Source organism: Ammospiza caudacuta, chromosome 29 (assembly GCF_027887145.1).
Source record: "Ammospiza caudacuta isolate bAmmCau1 chromosome 29, bAmmCau1.pri, whole genome shotgun sequence".
NCBI lineage: Eukaryota > Metazoa > Chordata > Aves > Passeriformes > Passerellidae > Ammospiza > Ammospiza caudacuta.
Window position 1 is genome coordinate 587,777 of NC_080621.1, and position 18,940 is coordinate 606,716.

Here is an 18,940-nt window from a genome sequence, read left to right on the forward strand (position 1 = left end):
AATTGGGGGGGGGGGGGCAGCGGTCGGGGGGGATTCCCCTCCCCCCCCCTCCCCCAAAGGCCCCGCCCATCCCCCCCAGGGGGGAGGGGAATCCCCAGGCGCTGTTGGTGTGGGGGGCGGGGGAGGGGCTTTGGCACGGTCCCGGCTTTAAGGCACATGGGGCCCCCCCCGGGCGGGGGAGGGGCTCAGCTCGAGGGCAGCGCCTGCACGAAGAGACCCCCGGGCGGGGGGGGGGGGAGGGGCGCCCCCCCGGGGGGCTTTGGCCGGGGGCGGCTCCAGGGGCGGCTCCAGGGGCGGCTCCGGGGGCACCTCGGGCCCCCCCAGGCCCAGCTCGGCCGGCAGCTCCTCGTCGCTCTCCTCGTCCTCCTCCTCCTCCTCGTCTGGCCGCGAAACCCCAACAGAAACTCAGGTGGGACTCGGAAAATCCCAGAATTGACCCCCCCCCCTCAATTCAACCCGAAATGTACAAAAAAAAAATTAAAAATGAAAGTGAAAATAATGAAATTAAAATTAAAAATGGAATAAAAATAAGAAAAAAAAAAAGAATTAAAAGAATTAAAATTAAATTTCAAAAAAAAATTGAAAAGAATTAACATAAAATTAAAATAAAATATAATAGATCTTAAAATAATTCCAACCGAATTGAAAAGAATTAAAATAAAATTTAAAATAAAATTGCAAGTAATTAAATTAAATATTCAAAATTAAATTAGAAATAAAAATACAGTAGAATTAAAATTTAGATTAAAATAAAATAAAAAATGTAAATAAAATGTAAAGTTAAATTTAAATTAAAACAGAACTTAGATGAAAATAAAATTTAAAATTTAATTTAAATAATTAAATTGGAATTTAAATTGAAACTGAAATAAAATTAAAAACGCAATTTGAATTTAAATGAAGTGAAAATGAAATTAAAATAAACACAATTAAAAATGAAATAAAAATAATTAAAATAAAATTAGAAATTCAGTAAAAATAATTAAAATAAAATTTAAAAATAAAATAAAATTAAACTCCAGAATTAACCCCTCCCCGCCCGGAATCCCCCCCCCTCCCCCCCATTACCAGCCCCCCCTCACTGGTTTTGGGGAGGGGTCTCCCCATTTTTGGGGGGCTCACCCACCTTTGTCGGGGTCCTGCGAGTTCAGGGAGCTCAGGTTGGCGAACTGGGGGGAGGGAAAGGGGGGGGGTTCAATTTGGGGAGGGGGTGACACCCCCTGAACCCCCAAAGTGTCACCCCCGACCCCCCCCAAATGACAGCGAGGGGACCCCGGGGCTGCAGGTGGGGAAGGGGGGGGGCAAAATCTGAACTGAGCCCCCCAAAACCCCCCCAGGGACCCCAAAATCTGAACTGAGCCCCCAAACCCCCCCCAGGGACCCCAAAATCTGCACTGAGCCCCCCAAAACCCCCCCTGGGACCCCAAAATCTGAACTGAGCCCCCAAAACCCCCCCAAGGACCCCAAAATCTGAACTGAGCCCCCCAAACCTGACCTGAACCCCCCCAAACGCCCCCCAGGACCCCCCCAAATCAGACCTGAACCCTCAACCCTGACATGAACCCCCCAAAACCCCCCCAGGGACCCCCCAAACTTGTTCTGAACCCCAAACCTGCCCGTCAAACCCCCCCAGAGAGCCCCAAACCTGATCTGCAGCCCCATAAACTCCCCCAGGGACCCCCAAACCACACCTAAATTTGCCCAAAACCCCCCCAAATCTCCTCTAAAGCCCCCCTGGGTGCCCACCTGGGTGCCCCCCTCGGTGCCCCCCTCGGTGCCCACCTCGCCCATGACGGCGATGGGGCAGGTGCCCTGTGCCACCCTCTGCGCCACCAGGTAGTACAGGTGAGAGACCCCCCCAAAACCTGCCCCAAACCCCCCCAAACCTGCCCCAAACCCCCCCAGACCTGCCCCAAAGCCCCTCCCCGTGCCCACCTCGCCCATGACGGCGATGGGGCAGGTGCCCCGTGCCCGTGCCACCCTCTGCTCCACCAGGTAGTACATGTACTCGTCGTAGAGCAGCCGGATCAGGTGGAAGGAGCCGAAGCTGGCGGCGCTGCGCAGGGTCAGGTCCCGGATCACCATCGAGCTGGGGGGCACCAAAGGGGTTTAGGGGGGATTTGGGGGGCTCAGGGGGGGTTCTGGGGGGATTTGGGGGGGTTCTGGGGGGATTTGGGGGGGTTCTGGGGGGATTTGGGGGTTGGCAGGGTGATGCACAGGGTCAGGTCCCGGATCACCATCGAGCTGGGGGGCACCAAAGGGGTTTAGGGGGGATTTGGGGGGCTCAGGGGGGGTTCTGGGGGGGATCTGGGGGGCATTTGGGGGGGGATTTGGGGAGGATTTGGGGGTGGTTTTGGGGGTGATTTGGGGTGATTTGGGGGGTTTTGGGGTGGTTTGGGGGTTGGCAGGGCGCTGTGCAGGGTCAGGTCCCGCATCACCATCGAGCTGGGGGGGCACCAAAGGGGTTTAGGGGGGATTCGGGGGGGCTTGGGGGGGTTTGGGGATGTTGGGGGCGTTGGGGAGGGGTGGCAGGGTGATTTGGGGGTGATTTGGGGGTGGTTTTGGGGTGGTTTTGGGGGGTTTTGGGGGGGTTGGCAGGGCTCTGCGCAGGGTCAGGTCCCGGATCACCATCGAGCTGGGGGGGCACCAAAGGGGTTTAGGGAGGATTTGGGGGGCTCAGGGAGGGTTCTGGGGAGATCTGGGGGGATTTGGGGAGGATTTGGGGGTGGTTTTGGGGGGTTTTGGGGGTTGGCAGGGTGATGCACAGGTCCTGAATCACCATCGAGCTGGGGGGCACCACGGGGGTTTAGGGGGGATTTGGGGGGCTCAGGGAGGGTTCTGGGGGGTTTTGGGGTGATTTGGGGGGATTTTGGGGGGTTTTGGGGTGGTTTGGGGGTTGGCAGGGCGCTGTGCAGGGTCAGGTCCCGCATCACCATCGAGGGGGGATTTGGGGGGCTCAGGGAGGCTTTGGGGGGCACAAGGGGGTTTTGGGGGTATTTGGGGGGTTTTGGGGTGTTTCCCAGTGTAATTTTGGGACGGTTTTGAGGTGGTTTTGGTGCGTATCCCAGTACAATTTTGGGGCATTTCTGGGGTGTTTTCGGGGTGTATCCCACTGTAATTCTGGGGTGATTTCGGGGTGGTTGTAGGGCGTTTCCCAGTACAATTTTTGGGGTGTTTTGGGGGTGTTTTGGGTTGTACCCCAGTACAATTTCGGGGCGTTTTTGGGGCGCCCCTCACCTGTAGAAAGACCACTTGAGCAGGAAGAGTTTGGCGGCGCGGGGCAGCCCGGGCGTGCCCAGGTGCGGCCGCAGCACCTTGGCCACCACGGCGTCGAGCCAGGCCGCCCACTGCTCCAGAGAGTGCTGCTGGCCCAGCGTGGCCTTGAAATCCTGCTCGAGGCGCTGCACGACCCGGGCCTCGCAGCGGCACACCCAGGCTGCCTGCTCCTGGGGGAAAAAATGGGGTTAAAAACCGGGATTTGGGGTAAATCCCACTGAACAACCTGGGCCTCGCAGCGGCACACCCAGGCTGCCTGCTCCTGGGGGAAAATGGGGAAAAATGGGATTAAAAATGGGATTAAAAATGGGATTTGGGGTAAATCCCGCTGCACGACCCGGGCCTTGCAGCGGCACACCCAGGCTGCCTGCTCCTGGGGAAATGGGATTAAAAATGGGATTAAAAACTGAGATTTGGGGTAAATCCTGCTGTACCACATGGGCCTGGCAGTGGCACACCCAGGCTGCCTGCTCCTGATGGAAAAAATGGGGAAAAATGGTGAAAAATGGGATTAAAAATGGGAAAAAATGGGGAAAAATGGGGAAAAATGGGATTAAAAATGGGATTAAAAACCGGGATTTGGGGTAAATCCCGCTGAACAACCCGGGCCTCGCAGCGGCACACCCAGGCTGCCTGCTCCTGGGGGAAAAATGGGGAAAAATGGGATTAAAAACCGGGATTTGGGGTAAATCCTGCTGCACCACACGGGCCTGGCAGTGGCACACCCAGGCTGCTCCTGGGGGAAAATGGGGAAAAATGGGATTAAAAATGGGATTAAAAATGGGATTAAAAATGGGAAAAATGGGAAAAACGGGATTGGGAACCGGGATTGGCGGGGATGGACACCGGAGAAGAGACCCCATCCCCATTTTCCGTGCCCCTCATCTCCATTTTGAGGGGGTCCGTCCTGATTTTGGTGCCCCCCATCCCCATTTTGGGGGATGCCCCCATCCCCATTTCGATGCCCCCCAGCCCCATTTTGATGTCCCCCATCCCCATTTCGATGCCCCCCATCCCCATTTTGGTGCCCCCATCCCCATTTTGGGGCCCCCCATTCCCCATCCTCGATGCCCCCCACCCCCCATCTCGATGCCCCCAGCCCCATTTCGATGCCCCCCATCCCCATTTTGGGGCCCCCCAGCCCCCATTTTGGGGCCCCCCATCCCCATCTCGATGCCCCCATCCCCATCTCAATGCCCCCCACCCCATTTCGATGCCCCCCATCCCCATTTTGGGGCCCCCCATCCCCATTTCGATGCCCCCAGCCCCATTTCGATGCCCCCCACCCCCATCTCGATGCCCCCAGCCCCATTTCAGGGTGCCCCCAGCCCCATTTCGATGCCCCCAGCCCCATTTTTGGGGTACCCCAGCCCCATTTCGGGGTGCCCCCAGCCCCATTTTGGGGTACCCCAGCCCCATTTCGGGGTCCCGCACCCCATTTTGGGGTGCCCCCAGCCCCATTTCGGGGTGCCCCCGGACCTGCACGTTGGCGAAGTCCACCCTGTTGAGGTCGCTGAGCATTTGGCTGATCTGGGCCGTGTTCTGCAGCACCGCCCGCGCCGCCTGCGCCAGGTGGTTCAGGGAGGTGTACCTGCGCAGCGTCTGGGCAAAGGCGCCCGCCGCCGCCGCCTGCGGGCACGGGGTGGGCATCAGGGATCGGGGGGGCACCCCCAAACTGAGTGTGAGACCCCCAGAGCAGCTGCGACACCCCCAGAGCAGCTGTGACACCCCCAGAGCAGCACAGGTGCCAGCTGGTTCAGGGACACCTGCGCAGGGTCTGGGCAAAGGCGCCCGCCGCCGCCGCCTGCGGGCACGGGGGCACCTCAGAAAGGGCATCAGGGATCAGGGGGGCACCCCCAGACTGAGTGTGACACCCCCAGAGCCGCTGTGACACCCCCAGAGCCGCTGTGACACCCCCAGATTGAGTGTGACACCCCCAGAGCAGCACAGGTGCCAGCTGGCTCAGGGATACCTGCGCAGGGTCTGGGCAAAGGCCTCACCTGTGGGCACCTCAGGGCATGGGGGGCACCAGGGGGGCACCAAAGAGACCCCCACAGAACCCCCAGGGCATGGGGGGCACCCCCAGACCCACGGTGGCACCCCCAGACCCACGGTGACACCCCCAAACCACTGTAGGTGCCAGGGCTCTGTTCAGGTGTGCCCACACAGGGTCCGGGGAAAAGCCTCACCTGTGGGCACCTGTGGGCATGGGGGGCACCAAAGAGACCCCCACAGAACCCCCAGGGCATGGGGGGCACCCCCAGACCCACGGTGGCACCCCCAGACCCACGGTGACACCCCCAGACCCACGGTGAGACCCCCCAGACCAGCCCAGTGCCAGGCGTGCCCGCAGGTGTGCCCACACAGCGCGTGGGCAAAGGCCTCACCTGTGGGCACCTGTGGGCATGGGGGGCACCGTGGGGGCACCGTGGGGGCACCCCCAGAGCCCCAGAGCCCCCCCAGATGCCCACCTTGACCCGGACGAGCTCCTCGGGCATGCTGACCATGGCATTGCCCAGCCAGCTCTCCAAGCTCTTGGCAAAGTTGCGGATGGCCTGGGTGAGGGCACCTGAAACGGGGCAGAAATTGGGCATTTGGGGAAAACGGGGGAAATAATGGGGTTCTGGGGGGGAAATTGGGGATGTTGGGGGAAATAACGGGGGGCTTTGGGGAAATAATGGGGGTTTTGGGGGAAATAATGGGGGTTTTGGGGAAATAATGGGGATTTTTGGGGAAATAACGGGGGTTTTTTGGGGGATAATGGGGATTTTTGGGAAAATAATGGGGATTTTTGGGGAAATAATGGGGATTTTTGGGAAAATAATGGGGATTTTTGGGGAAATAATGGGGATTTTTGGGGAAATAATGGGGATTTTTGGGGAAATAACGGGGGATTTTTGGGGGATAATGGGGGTTTTTGGGGAAATAATGGGGATTTTTGGGGAAATAATGGGGGTTTTTGGGAAAATAATGGGGATTTTTGGGGAAATAATGGGGATTTTTGGGGAAATAATGGGGATTTTTGGGGAAATAACGGGGGATTTTTGGGGGATAATGGGGGTTTTTGGGGAAATAATGGGGATTTTTGGGGAAATAACGGGGGATTTTTGGGGAAATAATGGGGGTTTTTGGGAAAATAATGGGGATTTTTGGGGAAATAATGGGGATTTTGGGGGAAAAATTGGGGATTTTTGGGGAAATAATGGGGGTTTTGGGGGAAATAATGGGGATTTTTGGGGAAATAATGGGGATTTTTGGGGAAAAATTGGGGATTTTTGGGGAAAAATGGGGGTTTTTGGGGAAATAATGGGGGTTTTTGGGGAAATAACGGGGGGTTTTGGGGAAATGATGGGGTTTTTTGGGGAAATAATGGGGGTTTTTGGGGAAATAATGGGGATTTTTGGGGAAATAACGGGGGTTTTGGGGAAATAATGGGCGTTTTGGGGAAAAATTTGGGATTTTTGGGGATTTTTTGGGGATTTTGGATCTGTGCCGGTTTTGGGTGGTTCCTGCGGGGATTTTTGGGGTTCAGGGGGGGTTTCGGGGTGCAGCTCTCACTGGGGATGGGGCGCAGCACGTCGGGCACCAGCATCTCCACCAGGCCCTGGTACAGGGCGTGGTCGCAGTCGCGCACCCAGCGCAGGACGGGCTCCAGCCGTGCCAGCTGCAGCAGCCGCCGCCGGGGCAGGCGCCGCTCGGCCTCCTCCTGCCTGCGGTGGGCACAGGGTCACCCCCAAATCGGGGCACCCCGGAATAGGGGCACACCGAAATCGGGGACATCCCAAAATAGGGGAACCCCGAAATTGGGGACACCCCAAAATTGGGGACACCCCGAAATTGGGGTCACCCCCAAATAGGGGAACCCCGAAATTGGGGGCACCCCGAAATTGGGGGCACCCCGAAATTGGGGACACCCCGAAATCCCCTCTCCCCTTTTGCCTGGGATGGGCACAGGGTCACCCCAGAATAGGGGACACCCCAAAGTCGGGGACACCGAAATTGGGGGCACCCCGAAATTGGGGACACCCCGAAATTGGGGACACCCCAAAATCCCCTCTTCCCTTTTGCCTGGGATGGGCACAGGGTCACCCTGGAATAGGGGACACCCCAAAATCGGGGACACCCCCAAATAGGGGAACCCCGAAATTTGGGACACCCCAAATAGGGGAACACCGAAATCGGGGGCATCCCAAATAGGGGAACCCCGAAATTGGGGACACTCCGAAATCGGGGGCACCCCCGAAATCCCCTCTCCCCTTTTGCCTGCGGTGGGCACAGGGTCACCCCCAAATTGGGGCACCCCCAAATCGGGGACACCCCCAAATAGGGGCACACTGAAATTGGGGACATCCCAAGATAGGGGCACCCCGAAATTTGGGACATCCCAAATAGGGGAACCCCGAAATTGGGGACACCCCGAAATCCCCTCTCCCCTTTTGCCTGGGGTGGGCACAGGGTCACCCCCAAATTGGGGAACCCCGAAATTGAGACACTCTGAAATTGGGGACACCCCAAAATAGGGGCCCACCGAAATTGGGGACATCCCAAGATAGGGGCACCCCGAAATTGGGGAACCCTGAAATTGGGGGCACCCCAAAATCCCCTCTCCCCTTTTGCCTGGGATGGGGACAGGGTCACCCCCAAATTGGGGCACCCCCAAATCGGGGACACCCCCAAATAGGGGCACACTGAAATTGGGGACATCCCAAGATAGGGGCACCCCGAAATTGGGGGCATCCCAAATAGGGGAACCCCGAAATTGGGGGAACCCCGAAACACCTGAGGGAAATCCAAAACCTGGAGAGAAACCCAAAACACCCGGGGGGACCATAAAAACCTGAGGAGAACCCCAAAATCTGCGGGGGGGAACCCCAAAACCTGAGGGGGAACCCCAAAACCTGAGGAGAACTCGAGCGCCCCCAAACGCCCCCCAAAGACACCCCCAAATCAGCCCAAAATGCAGGAAACCCCCAAATTTCCACAGGAAATTCCCAATCCACAACTCCCAGCACCCCCAAATTTGGTGCCCCCACCCCTCAGACCCCTCCCCACATTTCGGGGACCCCTCCCCACATTTCGGGGACCCCCCAAATTTCGAGGACCACCCCAAATCACCTCAAAACGCCCAAATTTCCACAGAAAATTCCCAATCCACAACTCCCAACAGCCCCAGATTTGGTCCCCCCCACCCCTCAGACCCCTCCCCACATTTCGGGGACCCCCTCCCCATTTCGGGGACCCCTTCCCCATTTCGGGGACCCCTCCCCACATTTCGGGGACCCCTCCCCACATTTCAGGGATCCCCCAAATTTCGAGGACCCCCAAATCCAAAAAAAACCCCCAAATTTCTACAGAAAATTCCCAATCCACAACTCCCGACACCCCCAAATTTGGTGCCCCCACCCCTCAGACCCCTCCCCACATTTCGGGGACCCCCTCCCCATTTCGGGGACCCTCCAAATTTCGAGGACCCCCAAAATCCAAAAAAAAGCCCCAAATTTCCACAGAAAATTCCCAATCCACAACTCCCAACAGCCCCAAATTTGGTCCCCTCACCCCTCAGACCCCTCCCCACATTTCGGGGACCCCTCCCCACATTTCGGGGACCCCCCAAATTTCGAGGACCACCCCAAATCACCTCAAAACGCCCAAATTTCCACAGAAAATTCCCAATCCACAACTCCCAACACCCCCAAATTTGGTGCCCCCACCCCTCAGACCCCTCCCCACATTTCAGGGACCCCCTCCCCATTTCGGGGACCCCTCCCCATTTCGGGGCCCCCCCTCACGCGTCGCTGTCGCCGCTGCAGCGCCAGAAGCTTTTCCAGAGCGTCTCCACCAGCGAGAACTGCAGGTTGATCATCACGTCCACGATGGCCTTGGGGCCAAAAGGAAAAATCCCAAATTTTGGGGTTCCCCCAGAACGCCCCCGGCCAGGAGGGGCCGGATTTGGGATTTGGGGTTCAGGGTTCGGATTTGGGGTTCGGGGTCGGGTTTGGGGTTCGGGGTCGGGTTTGGGGTTCAGGGTTCGGATTTGGGGTTCGGGGTTTGGGATTTGGGGTTCGGGGTCGGGGTTCGGGGTCGGGGTTTGGGTTTCGGGGTTCGGATTTGGGGTTCGGGGTTTGGGATTTGGGGTTCGGGTTCAGATTTGGGGTTCGGGGTCGGGGTTTGGGGTCGGATTTGGGGTTCGGGGTCGGGTTTGGGGTTCGGGGTTTGGGATTTGGGGTTCGGGTTCAGATTTGGGGTTCAGGGTCGGATTTGGGGTTTGGGGTCGGATTTGGGGTTCGGGGTCGGGTTTGGGGTTCGGGGTTTGGGATTTGGGGTTCGGATTTGGGGTTCGGGTTCAGATTTGGGGTTCGGGGTCGGGGTTTGGGGTTCGGGGTCGGGTTTGGGGTTCGGGGTTCGGATTTGGGGTTCGGGGTCGGGTTTGGGGTTCGGGGTTTGGGATTTGGGGTTCGGATTTGGGGTTCGGGTTCAGATTTGGGGTTCGGGGTCGGATTTGGGGTTCGGGGTCGGATTTGGGGTTCGGGGTCGGGTTTGGGGTTCGGGGTTCGGATTTGGGGTTCAGGGTTCGGGTTTGGGGTTCGGGTTCAGATTTGGGGTTCGGGGTCGGGTTTGGGGTTCGGGGTTTGGGATTTGGGGTTCGGATTTGGGGTTCGGGTTCAGATTTGGGGTTCAGGGTCGGGTTTGGGGTCGGGGTTTGGGGTTCGGGGTTCGGGGGTCCCCAACCTCGCAGTGCTCCCGGTAGAGCTGCTGGAACATCCTCAGGTCCTCGGGGCCGGTGCCCTCGGGGAGCGCCCGGGGCTGCAGCTCCAGGGCCGTGAACTCGGGCAGCGAGCGCGACGCGTCTGCGGGCGGCGGGGGGGGGGAAAATTTATTTTTTAATTTTTAATGGGGATTTTTTGGGGAATTTTTGGGGCATTTTTTGGGGATTTTTTGGTTTTTTTTTTGGGAATTTTTGGGGCATTTTTGGGGGATTTTGAGGCAGTTTTTGTGGATTTTTTGGGGATTTTTTTGGATTTTTTTTTAGTTTTTTGGAGGGTTTTTTTTGAATTTTGGGGATTTTTTTAGTGTTTTTGGAGGTTTCTGCAGGAAATTTCTTTGGGGGGATTCTTTTGAGGATTTGTAATATTTTTTTTTTATTTTTGAGATTTTTTGGCCGCGAACTCGGGCAGCGAGCGCGACGCGTCTGCGGGCGGCGGGCGGAAAAGAATTTATTTTTTAATTTTTAATGGGGATTTTTGGGGATTTTTATTGGGGACTTATTGGGGGATTTTTTGGGTTTTTTTGGGGGTTTTTTTTTTTGGGTTTTTTGGGGGAATTTTTGTGGATTTCTTGGATTTTTTTTAAATTTTTTTTTGATTTTTTTTTGGAATTTTGGGGATTTTTTTAGGGTTTTTTGAAGTTTCTTTAGGAAAATTTTTGGGGAGATTCTTTTGAGGACTTGTAATATTTTTTCTGGGTTTTTGAGGTTTTCTTGGTTTTTCTGGTTTTATGAGGCATTTTTGGTGGATTTTCTGGGGCTTTTTTGGTTTTTTTTTAATTTTTTTTTTAATTTTTTGGGGATTTTTTTTTTTTAATTTTGGGGATTTTTTTAGGGTTTTTTGAGGTTTCTTTAGGAAATTTTTTGGGAGAATTTTTTTGAGGATTTGTAATATTTTTTTCTGGATTTTTGAGGGTTTTTTTGGTTTTTTGGGGCATTTTTGGTGGTTTTTCTGGGGATTTTTTGGATTTTTTTTAATTGTTTGGAGGTTTTTTTTGAAATTTTGGGGATTTTTTTAGGGTTTTTTGAGGTTTCTTTAGGAAAATTTTTGAGAAGTGGTTTTGAGGATTTGTAATATTTTTTTCTGGATTTTTGAGATTTTTCTTGGATTTTGGGGCATTTTTGGTGGATTTTCTGGGGCTTTTTTGGGGGATTTTTTGGATTTTTTTTAAATTTTTTGGGGATTTTTTTTTTTTAAATTTTAGAGATTTTTTTAGGGTTTTTTGAGGTTTCTTTAGAAAATTTTTTTGGGGGATTTTTTTGAGGATTTGTAATATTTTTTTCTGGATTTTTTTAGTTTTTTAGGGCATTTTTGGTGGATTTTCTGGGATTTTTTTTGATTTTTAAAAATTTTTTGGAGATTTTTTTTTTAATTTTGGGGAATTTTTTAGGGTTTTTTGAGGTTTCTTTAGGAAATTTCTTGAGGAGTGTTTTTGAGGATTTGTAATATTTTTTTCTGGATTTTTGAGATTTTTTTTGGATTTTGGGGCATTTTTGGTGAATTTTCTGGGATTTTAAAATTTTTTTTAAATTTTTTGGAGATTTTTTTTTTAAATTTTGGGGATTTTTTTAGGGTTTTTTGAGGTTTCTTTAGGAAATTTTTGGGGGGGGGATTCTTTTGAGGATTTGTAGTATTTTTTTTTAATTTTTGAGACTTTTTTTGGGTTTTTGGGGCATTTTTGGTGGATTTTCTGGGATTTTTTAAATTTTTTTTAATGTTTTGGAGATTTTTTTTTTAGAATTTTGGGGATTTTTTTAGGGTTTTTTGAGGTTTCTTTAGGAAATTTTTTGGGGGGATTCTTTTGAGGATTTGTAATATGTTCTTCTGGATTTTTGAGGTTTTTTTTGGTTTTTGGGGACATTTTTGGTGGTTTTTTTGCGACTTTCTGGTGATTTTTTGGAGGATTTTTTGGGGATTATTTGGAGAGTTTTGCGGGATTATTTGGGGATTTTTGGGGGTTTTTGGGGTTTTTCTGGGGAGATTTTTTTTGGTTTTTTGGGTGTTTTTTCTGGACTTTTTGGGGTTTTCATTTCTGCGGATTTTCTGCGGATTCTTTGGCAGTTTTTGGGGGTTTTCTGAGGATTTTTTTGGGATTTTTGGTGATTTTTTAGGGAACTGTTTAGGGATTTTTGGGAGGTTTTGTAGGATTTTTTGGGGTGGTTTTTCAGGAATTATTTGGGTTTTTGGGATTTTTTAGGGTTCATTCTCAGTGGTCGGGGCTGGACGTCGATGGCGGGAGCTCGGGGAAGTTTTGGGGTTTTTTTGTGAAAATTTTTAAAATTTTTTTATTAATTTTTTGGGGGGATTTTGTGGGAAATTTTACAGATTTTTTTCAGATTTTTTGGGGATTTTTTCGTGGATTTTCTGAGAACTTTTGTGATTTTTTTTTGGTGTTTTTTGGGGGATTTTTGGGGATTTTTTGTGGGATTTTTTTGGGGATTTTTTGTGGGACTTTTTGTGGGATATTTTTGGGAGATTTTTCGTGGATTTTCTGAGAACTTTTGTGGTTTTTTTGGGGGATTTTTGGGGATTTTTGGTGGGATTTTTTTTGGGATTTTTCGTGGATTTTCTGAGAACTTTTGTGGGTTTTTTGGGGGATTTTTGGGGATTTTTGGTGGGATTTTTTTTGGGATTTTTTGTGGGATTTTTTTGGGGATTTTTCGTGGATTTTCTAAGAACTTTTGTGGTTTTTTTGGTGTTTTTTGGGGGATTTTTGGGGATTTTTTGTGGGATTTTTTTGGGGATTTTTTGTGGGATTTTTGTGGGATTTTTTGGGGGATTTTTCGTGGATTTTCTGAGAACTTTTGTGGGTTTTTTGGTGTTTTTTGGGGGATTTTTGGGGATTTTTTGTGGGAATTTTTTTGGATTTTTTTGGGGATTTTTTGTGGGATTTTTTTGGGAATTTTTCGTGGATTTTCTGAGAACTTTTGTGGGTTTTTTGGTGTTTTTTGGGGGATTTTTGGTGGGATTTTTTTGGTGTTTTTTGTGGGATTTTTGGGGATTTTTGGTGGGATTTTTTTGGGGATTTTTTGTGGGATTTTTTTGGGGATTTTTCGTGGATTTTCTAAGAACTTTTGTGGTTTTTTTTGGTGTTTTTTTGGGGGATTTTTGGGGATTTTTTGTGGGATTTTTTTGGGGATTTTTTTGGGGATTTTTTGTGGATTTTCTGAGAAATTTGTGGGTTTTTTGGTGTTTTTTGGGGGATTTTTGGGGATTTTTTTTGGGACTTTTCGTGGATTTTCTGAGAACTTTTGTAGTTTTTTTGGTTTTTTTGGGGGGGATTTTTGGGGGATTTTTTTTGGATTTTTTTGGGGATTTTTTATGGGATTTTTTTGGGATTTTTTGGGGGATTTTTCATGGATTTTCTGAGGACTTTTGTGATTTTTTTTGGTGTTTTTTTGGGGATTTTTTGTGGGATTTTTTGGGGGATTTTTTGTGGGATTTTTTTGGGATTTTTCGTGGATTTTCTGAGGACTTTTGTGATTTTTTTTTGGTGTTTTTTGGGGGATTTTTGGGGATTTTTTGTGGGATTTTTTTGGGGATTTTTTGTGGGACTTTTTGTGGGATTTTTTTGGGAGATTTTTCGTGGATTTTCTGAGAACTTTTGTGGTTTTTTTGGGGGATTTTTGGGGATTTTTGGTGGGATTTTTTTTGGGATTTTTCGTGGATTTTCTGAGAACTTTTGTGGTTTTTTTGGGGGATTTTTGTGGGATTTTTGGTGGGATTTTTTTTGGGATTTTTTGTGGGATTTTTTTGGGGATTTTTCGTGGATTTTCTAAGAACTTTTGTGGTTTTTTTGGTGTTTTTTGGGGGATTTTTGGGGATTTTTTGTGGGATTTTTTTGGGGATTTTTTGTGGGATTTTTGTGGGATTTTTTGGGGGATTTTTCGTGGATTTTCTGAGAACTTTTGTGGGTTTTTTGGTGTTTTTTGGGGGATTTTTGGGGATTTTTTGTGGGAATTTTTTTGGATTTTTTTGGGGATTTTTTGTGGGATTTTTTTGGGAATTTTTCGTGGATTTTCTGAGAACTTTTGTGGGTTTTTTGGTGTTTTTTGGGGGATTTTTGGTGGGATTTTTTTGGTGTTTTTTGTGGGATTTTTGGGGATTTTTGGTGGGATTTTTTTGGGGATTTTTTGTGGGATTTTTTTGGGGATTTTTCGTGGATTTTTTGTGGATTTTCTGAGAAATTTGTGGGTTTTTTGGTGTTTTTTGGGGGATTTTTGGGGATTTTTTGTGGGATTTTTTGTGGATTTTCTGAGAACTTTTGTGTTTTGGTGTTTTTGGGGGGATTTTTGGGGATTTTTTGTGGGATTTTTTGTGGGATTTTGTGGGGATTTTTTTTGGGACTTTTCGTGGATTTTCTGAGAACTTTTGTAGTTTTTTTGGTTTTTTTGGGGGGGATTTTTGGGGGATTTTTTTTGGATTTTTTTGGGGATTTTTTATGGGATTTTTTTGGGATTTTTTGGGGGATTTTTCATGGATTTTCTGAGGACTTTTGTGATTTTTTTTGGTGTTTTTTTGGGGATTTTTTGTGGGATTTTTTGGGGGATTTTTTGTGGGATTTTTTTGGGATTTTTCGTGGATTTTCTGAGAACTTTTGTGATTTTTTTGGGGATTTTTTGTGGGATTTTTTTGGGGATTTTTTGTGGGATTTTTTTGGGGATTTTTTGTGGGATTTTTTTTGGGGATTTTTCGTGGATTTTCTGAGAACTTTTGTGATTTTTTTTGGTGTTTTTTGGGGTATTTTTTGTGGGATTTTTTGTGGGATTTTTTTGGGGATTTTTTGTGGATTTTCTGAGAACTTTTGTGGTTTTTTTGGTGTTTTTTGCGGGATTTTTGGGGATTTTTTGTGAGATTTTTTTGGGAATTTTTTGGGGATTTTTTCGTGGATTTTCTGAGAACTTTTGTGATTTTTTTTTTTGGTGTTTTTTGGGGATTTTTTGTGGGATTTTTTTTGTTTTTCGTTGGGGATTAATTGGATTTTTTGGGATTTGTTTCGCCGTTTTCTTGTGGTCTTTGAAGGTTTTTTGGGGGGATTTTTTTTTTTATTTTCAGAAGAACTTCGGGACTTTAGAGGAGATTGTTTCGGGGATTTTTGGGGTGATTTCGGTGCATTTTTGGGGTGAAAGGAGGTTTGGACTCACCCAGGAACTGCTGGTACTGCTGCACCTGCGCGCTGATGTCGGGGACCCCGGGGGGGGCGGGGCCCGAGGTGACCCCGTTGGTGACCCCGCCCCCTGCCCCTCCCCCCCCCCTCCATCTTCTGCACGGGCTTCAGCCTGGGGGGGGAGGGGAGAAACGGGGAGGGGTCACTGGGGGGCTTTGGGGGGGTTTTGGGGGTTCCTGGGGGGTTTTGAGGGGTTCTGGGGGGGTTCCTGGGGGATTCTGGGGGGTTCTTGGGGGGGTTTTGGGGTGGTTTTGGGGGGTCCTGGGGGGTCTTGAGGGGTTCTTGGGGGTCCATGCTGGGTTTGGGGGGTTCTTGAGGGGTTTTGGGGTGGTTTTGGGGGGTCCTGGGGGGTTTTGAGGGGTTCTGGGGGGGTTCTTGGGGGGTCCATGCTGGGTTTGAGGGGTTTTGGGGGATTCTGGGGGGTTCTTGGGGTGGTTTTGGGGGGTCCTGGGGGGTTTTGAGGGGTTCTGCAGGGGGGTTCTTGGGGGTTCCATGCTGGGTTTGGGGGGTTCCTGGGGGATTCTGGGGGGTTCTTGGGGGGGTTTTGGGGGTTCCTGGGGGGTTTTGAGGGGTTCTAGGGGGTTCTTGGGGGTCCATGCTGGGTTTGGGGGGTTCTTGGGGTGGTTTTGGGGGTCCTGGGGGGTTTTGAGGGGTTCTGCGGGGGTTCTTGGGGGTCCATGCTGGGTTTGGGGAGTTTTTGGGGGTTCATAGGGTGGTTTTGGGGTGGTTTGGGGGGTTCCTGGGGGGTTTTGAGGGGTTCTGGGGGGGTTCTTGGGGGTCCATGCTGGGTTTGGGGGGTTCCTGGGGGATTCTGGGGGTTCTTGGGGGGGTTTTGGGGTGGTTTGGGGGGTTCCTGGGGGGTTTTGAGGGGTTCTGGGGGGGTTCTTGGGGTTCCATGCTGGGTTTGGGGGGCTTTGGGGGGGTTTTTGGGGGTTCTTGAGGTGGTTTTGGGGGTCCTGGGGGGTTTCGAGGGGTTCTGGGGGGGTTCTTGGGGGGTCCATGCTGGGTTTGGGGGGTTCCTGGGGGATTCTGGGGGGTTCTTGAGGGGTTTTGGGGGTTCCTGGGGGGGTTTTTGGGGGTTCTTGGGGTGGTTTGGGGGGTCCTGGGGGGTTTTGAGGGGTTCTAGGGGGTTCTTGGGGGTCCATGCTGGGTTTGGGGGGTTCTTGGGGTGGTTTTGGGGTGGTTTTGGGGGTCCTGGGGGGTTTTGAGGGGTTCTGGGGGGGTTCTTGGGGGGTCCATGCTGGGTTTGGGGGGTTCCTGGGGGATTCTGGGGGGTTCTTGGGGTGGTTTTGGGGTGGTTTTGGGGGTCCTGGGGGGGTTCTTGGGGGTCCATGCTGGGTTTGGGGGGTTCCTGGGGGATTCTGGGGGGTTCTTGAGGGGTTTTGGGGGTTCCTGGGGGGTTTTGAGGGGTTCTTGGGGGGTCCATGCTGGGTTAGGGGGGTTTTTGGGGGGATTTTGAAGTGTTTTGGGGGTTCACGCTGGGCTTGGGAGGTTCTCGTGTGCTTTTGAGGGGTTTCTGGGGGGCTCTGGGGGGTTCATGGTGGGTTTGGGGGGTTCAGGCTGGGTTTGGGGGGTTCAGGCTGGCTTTTGGGGGTTCCTGGGGGGATTTTGGGGAGATTCTTGGGGGGTTTTAGGGCGTCTTTAGGGTGGTTTAGGGGGTTATTGGGGGGAGTTTTGGGGGTCCACGCTGGGTTTGTTGGGTTCCTGGGGGGTTTTGAGGGGGTTCTGAAGGGTTTTGGGGGTTCATGGGGGGCTTTGGGGGTCTTGGGGGGATTTTTGGGGGGGTCTTGGGGTGGTTTAGGGGGGTTCTTGAGGGGATTTTGGGGGGATTTTTGTGGTTGTTTTTGTGCGGGAGATTCCTGGATGGTTTGAGGGACTCAGATGAATTTTGGGGGTCTCCAGGGTGGGGTTTGGGGGTTCCTGGATGGTTTGAGGGACTCAGATGAATTTTGGGGGTCTCCAGGGTGGGGTTTTGGGGGTTCCTGGATGGTTTGAGGGACTCAGATGAATTTTGGGGGTCTCCAGGGTGGGGTTTGGGGGTTCCTGGATGGTTTGAGGGATTCAGATGAATTTTGGGGGTCTCCAGGGTGGGGTTTTGGGGGATCCATGCTGAGTTAAGGAGGCCCTTCAGGGGATTTTGGGGGGGTTTTGGGGTCGTGCCGGCTGCAGCAAATTCCTGGGTGGTTTTAGGGGTTCGGATGAATTTTGGGGTGCCCCGTGGGACGTTTTTGGGGCGCTGCTCACCGCTGTTTCTGAGCGAAGGGCTGCTGCCGCATGGCCAGGTGCTGCTGATCCTCCACCAGCCGCAGCAGCGGCGACCCCGCCTTGATGCGCAGCCCGTAGTAGTGGTACTTGGAGTTGCCCCTGAAAATGGGGGAAATTTGGGGATTTTTGGGGATTTTGGGGGAGTTTTGGGGGATTTTGGGGGAGTTTTGGGGATTTTTGGGGATTTTGGGGGAGTTTTGGGGGATTTTGGGGGATTTTTGGGGTCTGGGCCCTTCTCTGGCTGGAGGTGTAATTGCACCGTGTGCCCAGCAGGCGGCGCTGTGAGGGCGGCGCTCACTGTGGTTACTCTTAAGGGATTTTTTTGGGGATTCTTTCGGGATTTTGTTGTGGCGATTTTTTGGGGGATTTTTGGGGCATTTTTTGAGGACTTTTTAGGCATTTTTTGGGGGATTTTTGGGGCATTTTTTTGAGGACTTTTCAGGGATTTTTTGGGAGGGATTTTTGCGCTCTGATCCAGCGCAGGAGCGCGCTGCAATCGCACCGTGCGCCCTGCAGGGGGCGCTGTGATGGTGGCGCTCACTGTGGTCACTCTGAAGGGATTTTTTGGGGGATTCTTATGGGATTTTTGTGGCGATTTTTGGGGGATTTTTGGGGCATTTTCTGGAGGACTTCTTAGGCATTTTTTGGGGAATTTTTGTGGCATTTTTTTGAGAAATTTTTAGGCATTTTTTGGGGAATTTTTGTGGCATTTTTTGAGGACTTTTTAGGCATTTTTTGGGGGGTTTTTGCGCTCCGTGTGCCCTGCAGGTGGCGCTGTGATGGTGGCGCTCACCGTGGTCACTCTGAAGGGATTTTTTTTGGGGATTCTTTTGGGATTTTTTTGGGCATTTTTGGGGCATTTTTTTGAGGACTTTTCAGGCATTTTTTGAGGACTTCTTAGACATTTTTAGGGGGATTTTTGGGGCGTTTTTTTGAGGACTTTTCAGGGATTTTTTGGGGGATTTTTGGGGCATTTTTTGAGGACTTTTCAGGGATTTTTTGGGGGGGATTTTTGCGCTCTGATCCAGCGCGGGAGCGCGCTGCAATCGCACCGTGCGCCCCGCAGGTGGCGCTGTGAGGGCGGCGCTCACCGTGGTCACTCTGAAGGGATTTTTTTGGGGATTCTTATGGGATTTTTGTGGCGATTTTTTGGGGCATTTTTTGAGGACTTTTCAGACATTTTTTGGGGTTTTTTTGCGCTCTGATCCAGCGCGGGAGCGCGCTGCAATCGCACCGTGCGCCCTGCAGGGGGCGCTGTGATGGTGGCGCTCACTGTGGTCACTTCTTAGGGATTTTTTGGGGGATTCTTTTGGGATTTTTGTGGCGATTTTTGGGGGATTTTTGGGGCATTTTCTGGAGGACTTCTTAGGCATTTTTTGGGGGATTTTTGGGGCATTTTTTTGAGAAATTTTTAGGCATTTTTTGGGGAATTTTTGTGGCATTTTTTGAGGACTTTTTAGGCATTTTT

At 51.1% G+C, this 18,940-nt stretch overlaps 1 protein-coding gene across 1 annotated transcript in view; it reads right to left on the bottom strand.

The window, feature by feature from the left end:
• Positions 1 to 91: 91 nt before the first annotated feature.
• The window catches only part of RFX1 (regulatory factor X1), a 19,206-nt gene continuing 357 nt past the window's right edge, over positions 92 to 18,940 (bottom strand). Inside the window, 12 exon segments of the mRNA XM_058821357.1 lie at positions 92 to 380; positions 1,127 to 1,169; positions 1,936 to 2,089; positions 3,238 to 3,446; positions 4,756 to 4,905; positions 5,664 to 5,845; positions 6,835 to 6,986; positions 9,066 to 9,154; positions 10,006 to 10,124; positions 15,185 to 15,272; positions 15,274 to 15,319; positions 17,452 to 17,571. Of these exon segments, the coding sequence (XP_058677340.1) occupies positions 148 to 380; positions 1,127 to 1,169; positions 1,936 to 2,089; positions 3,238 to 3,446; positions 4,756 to 4,905; positions 5,664 to 5,845; positions 6,835 to 6,986; positions 9,066 to 9,154; positions 10,006 to 10,124; positions 15,185 to 15,272; positions 15,274 to 15,319; positions 17,452 to 17,571 (1,585 nt within the window). The 3' untranslated portion in view covers positions 92 to 147.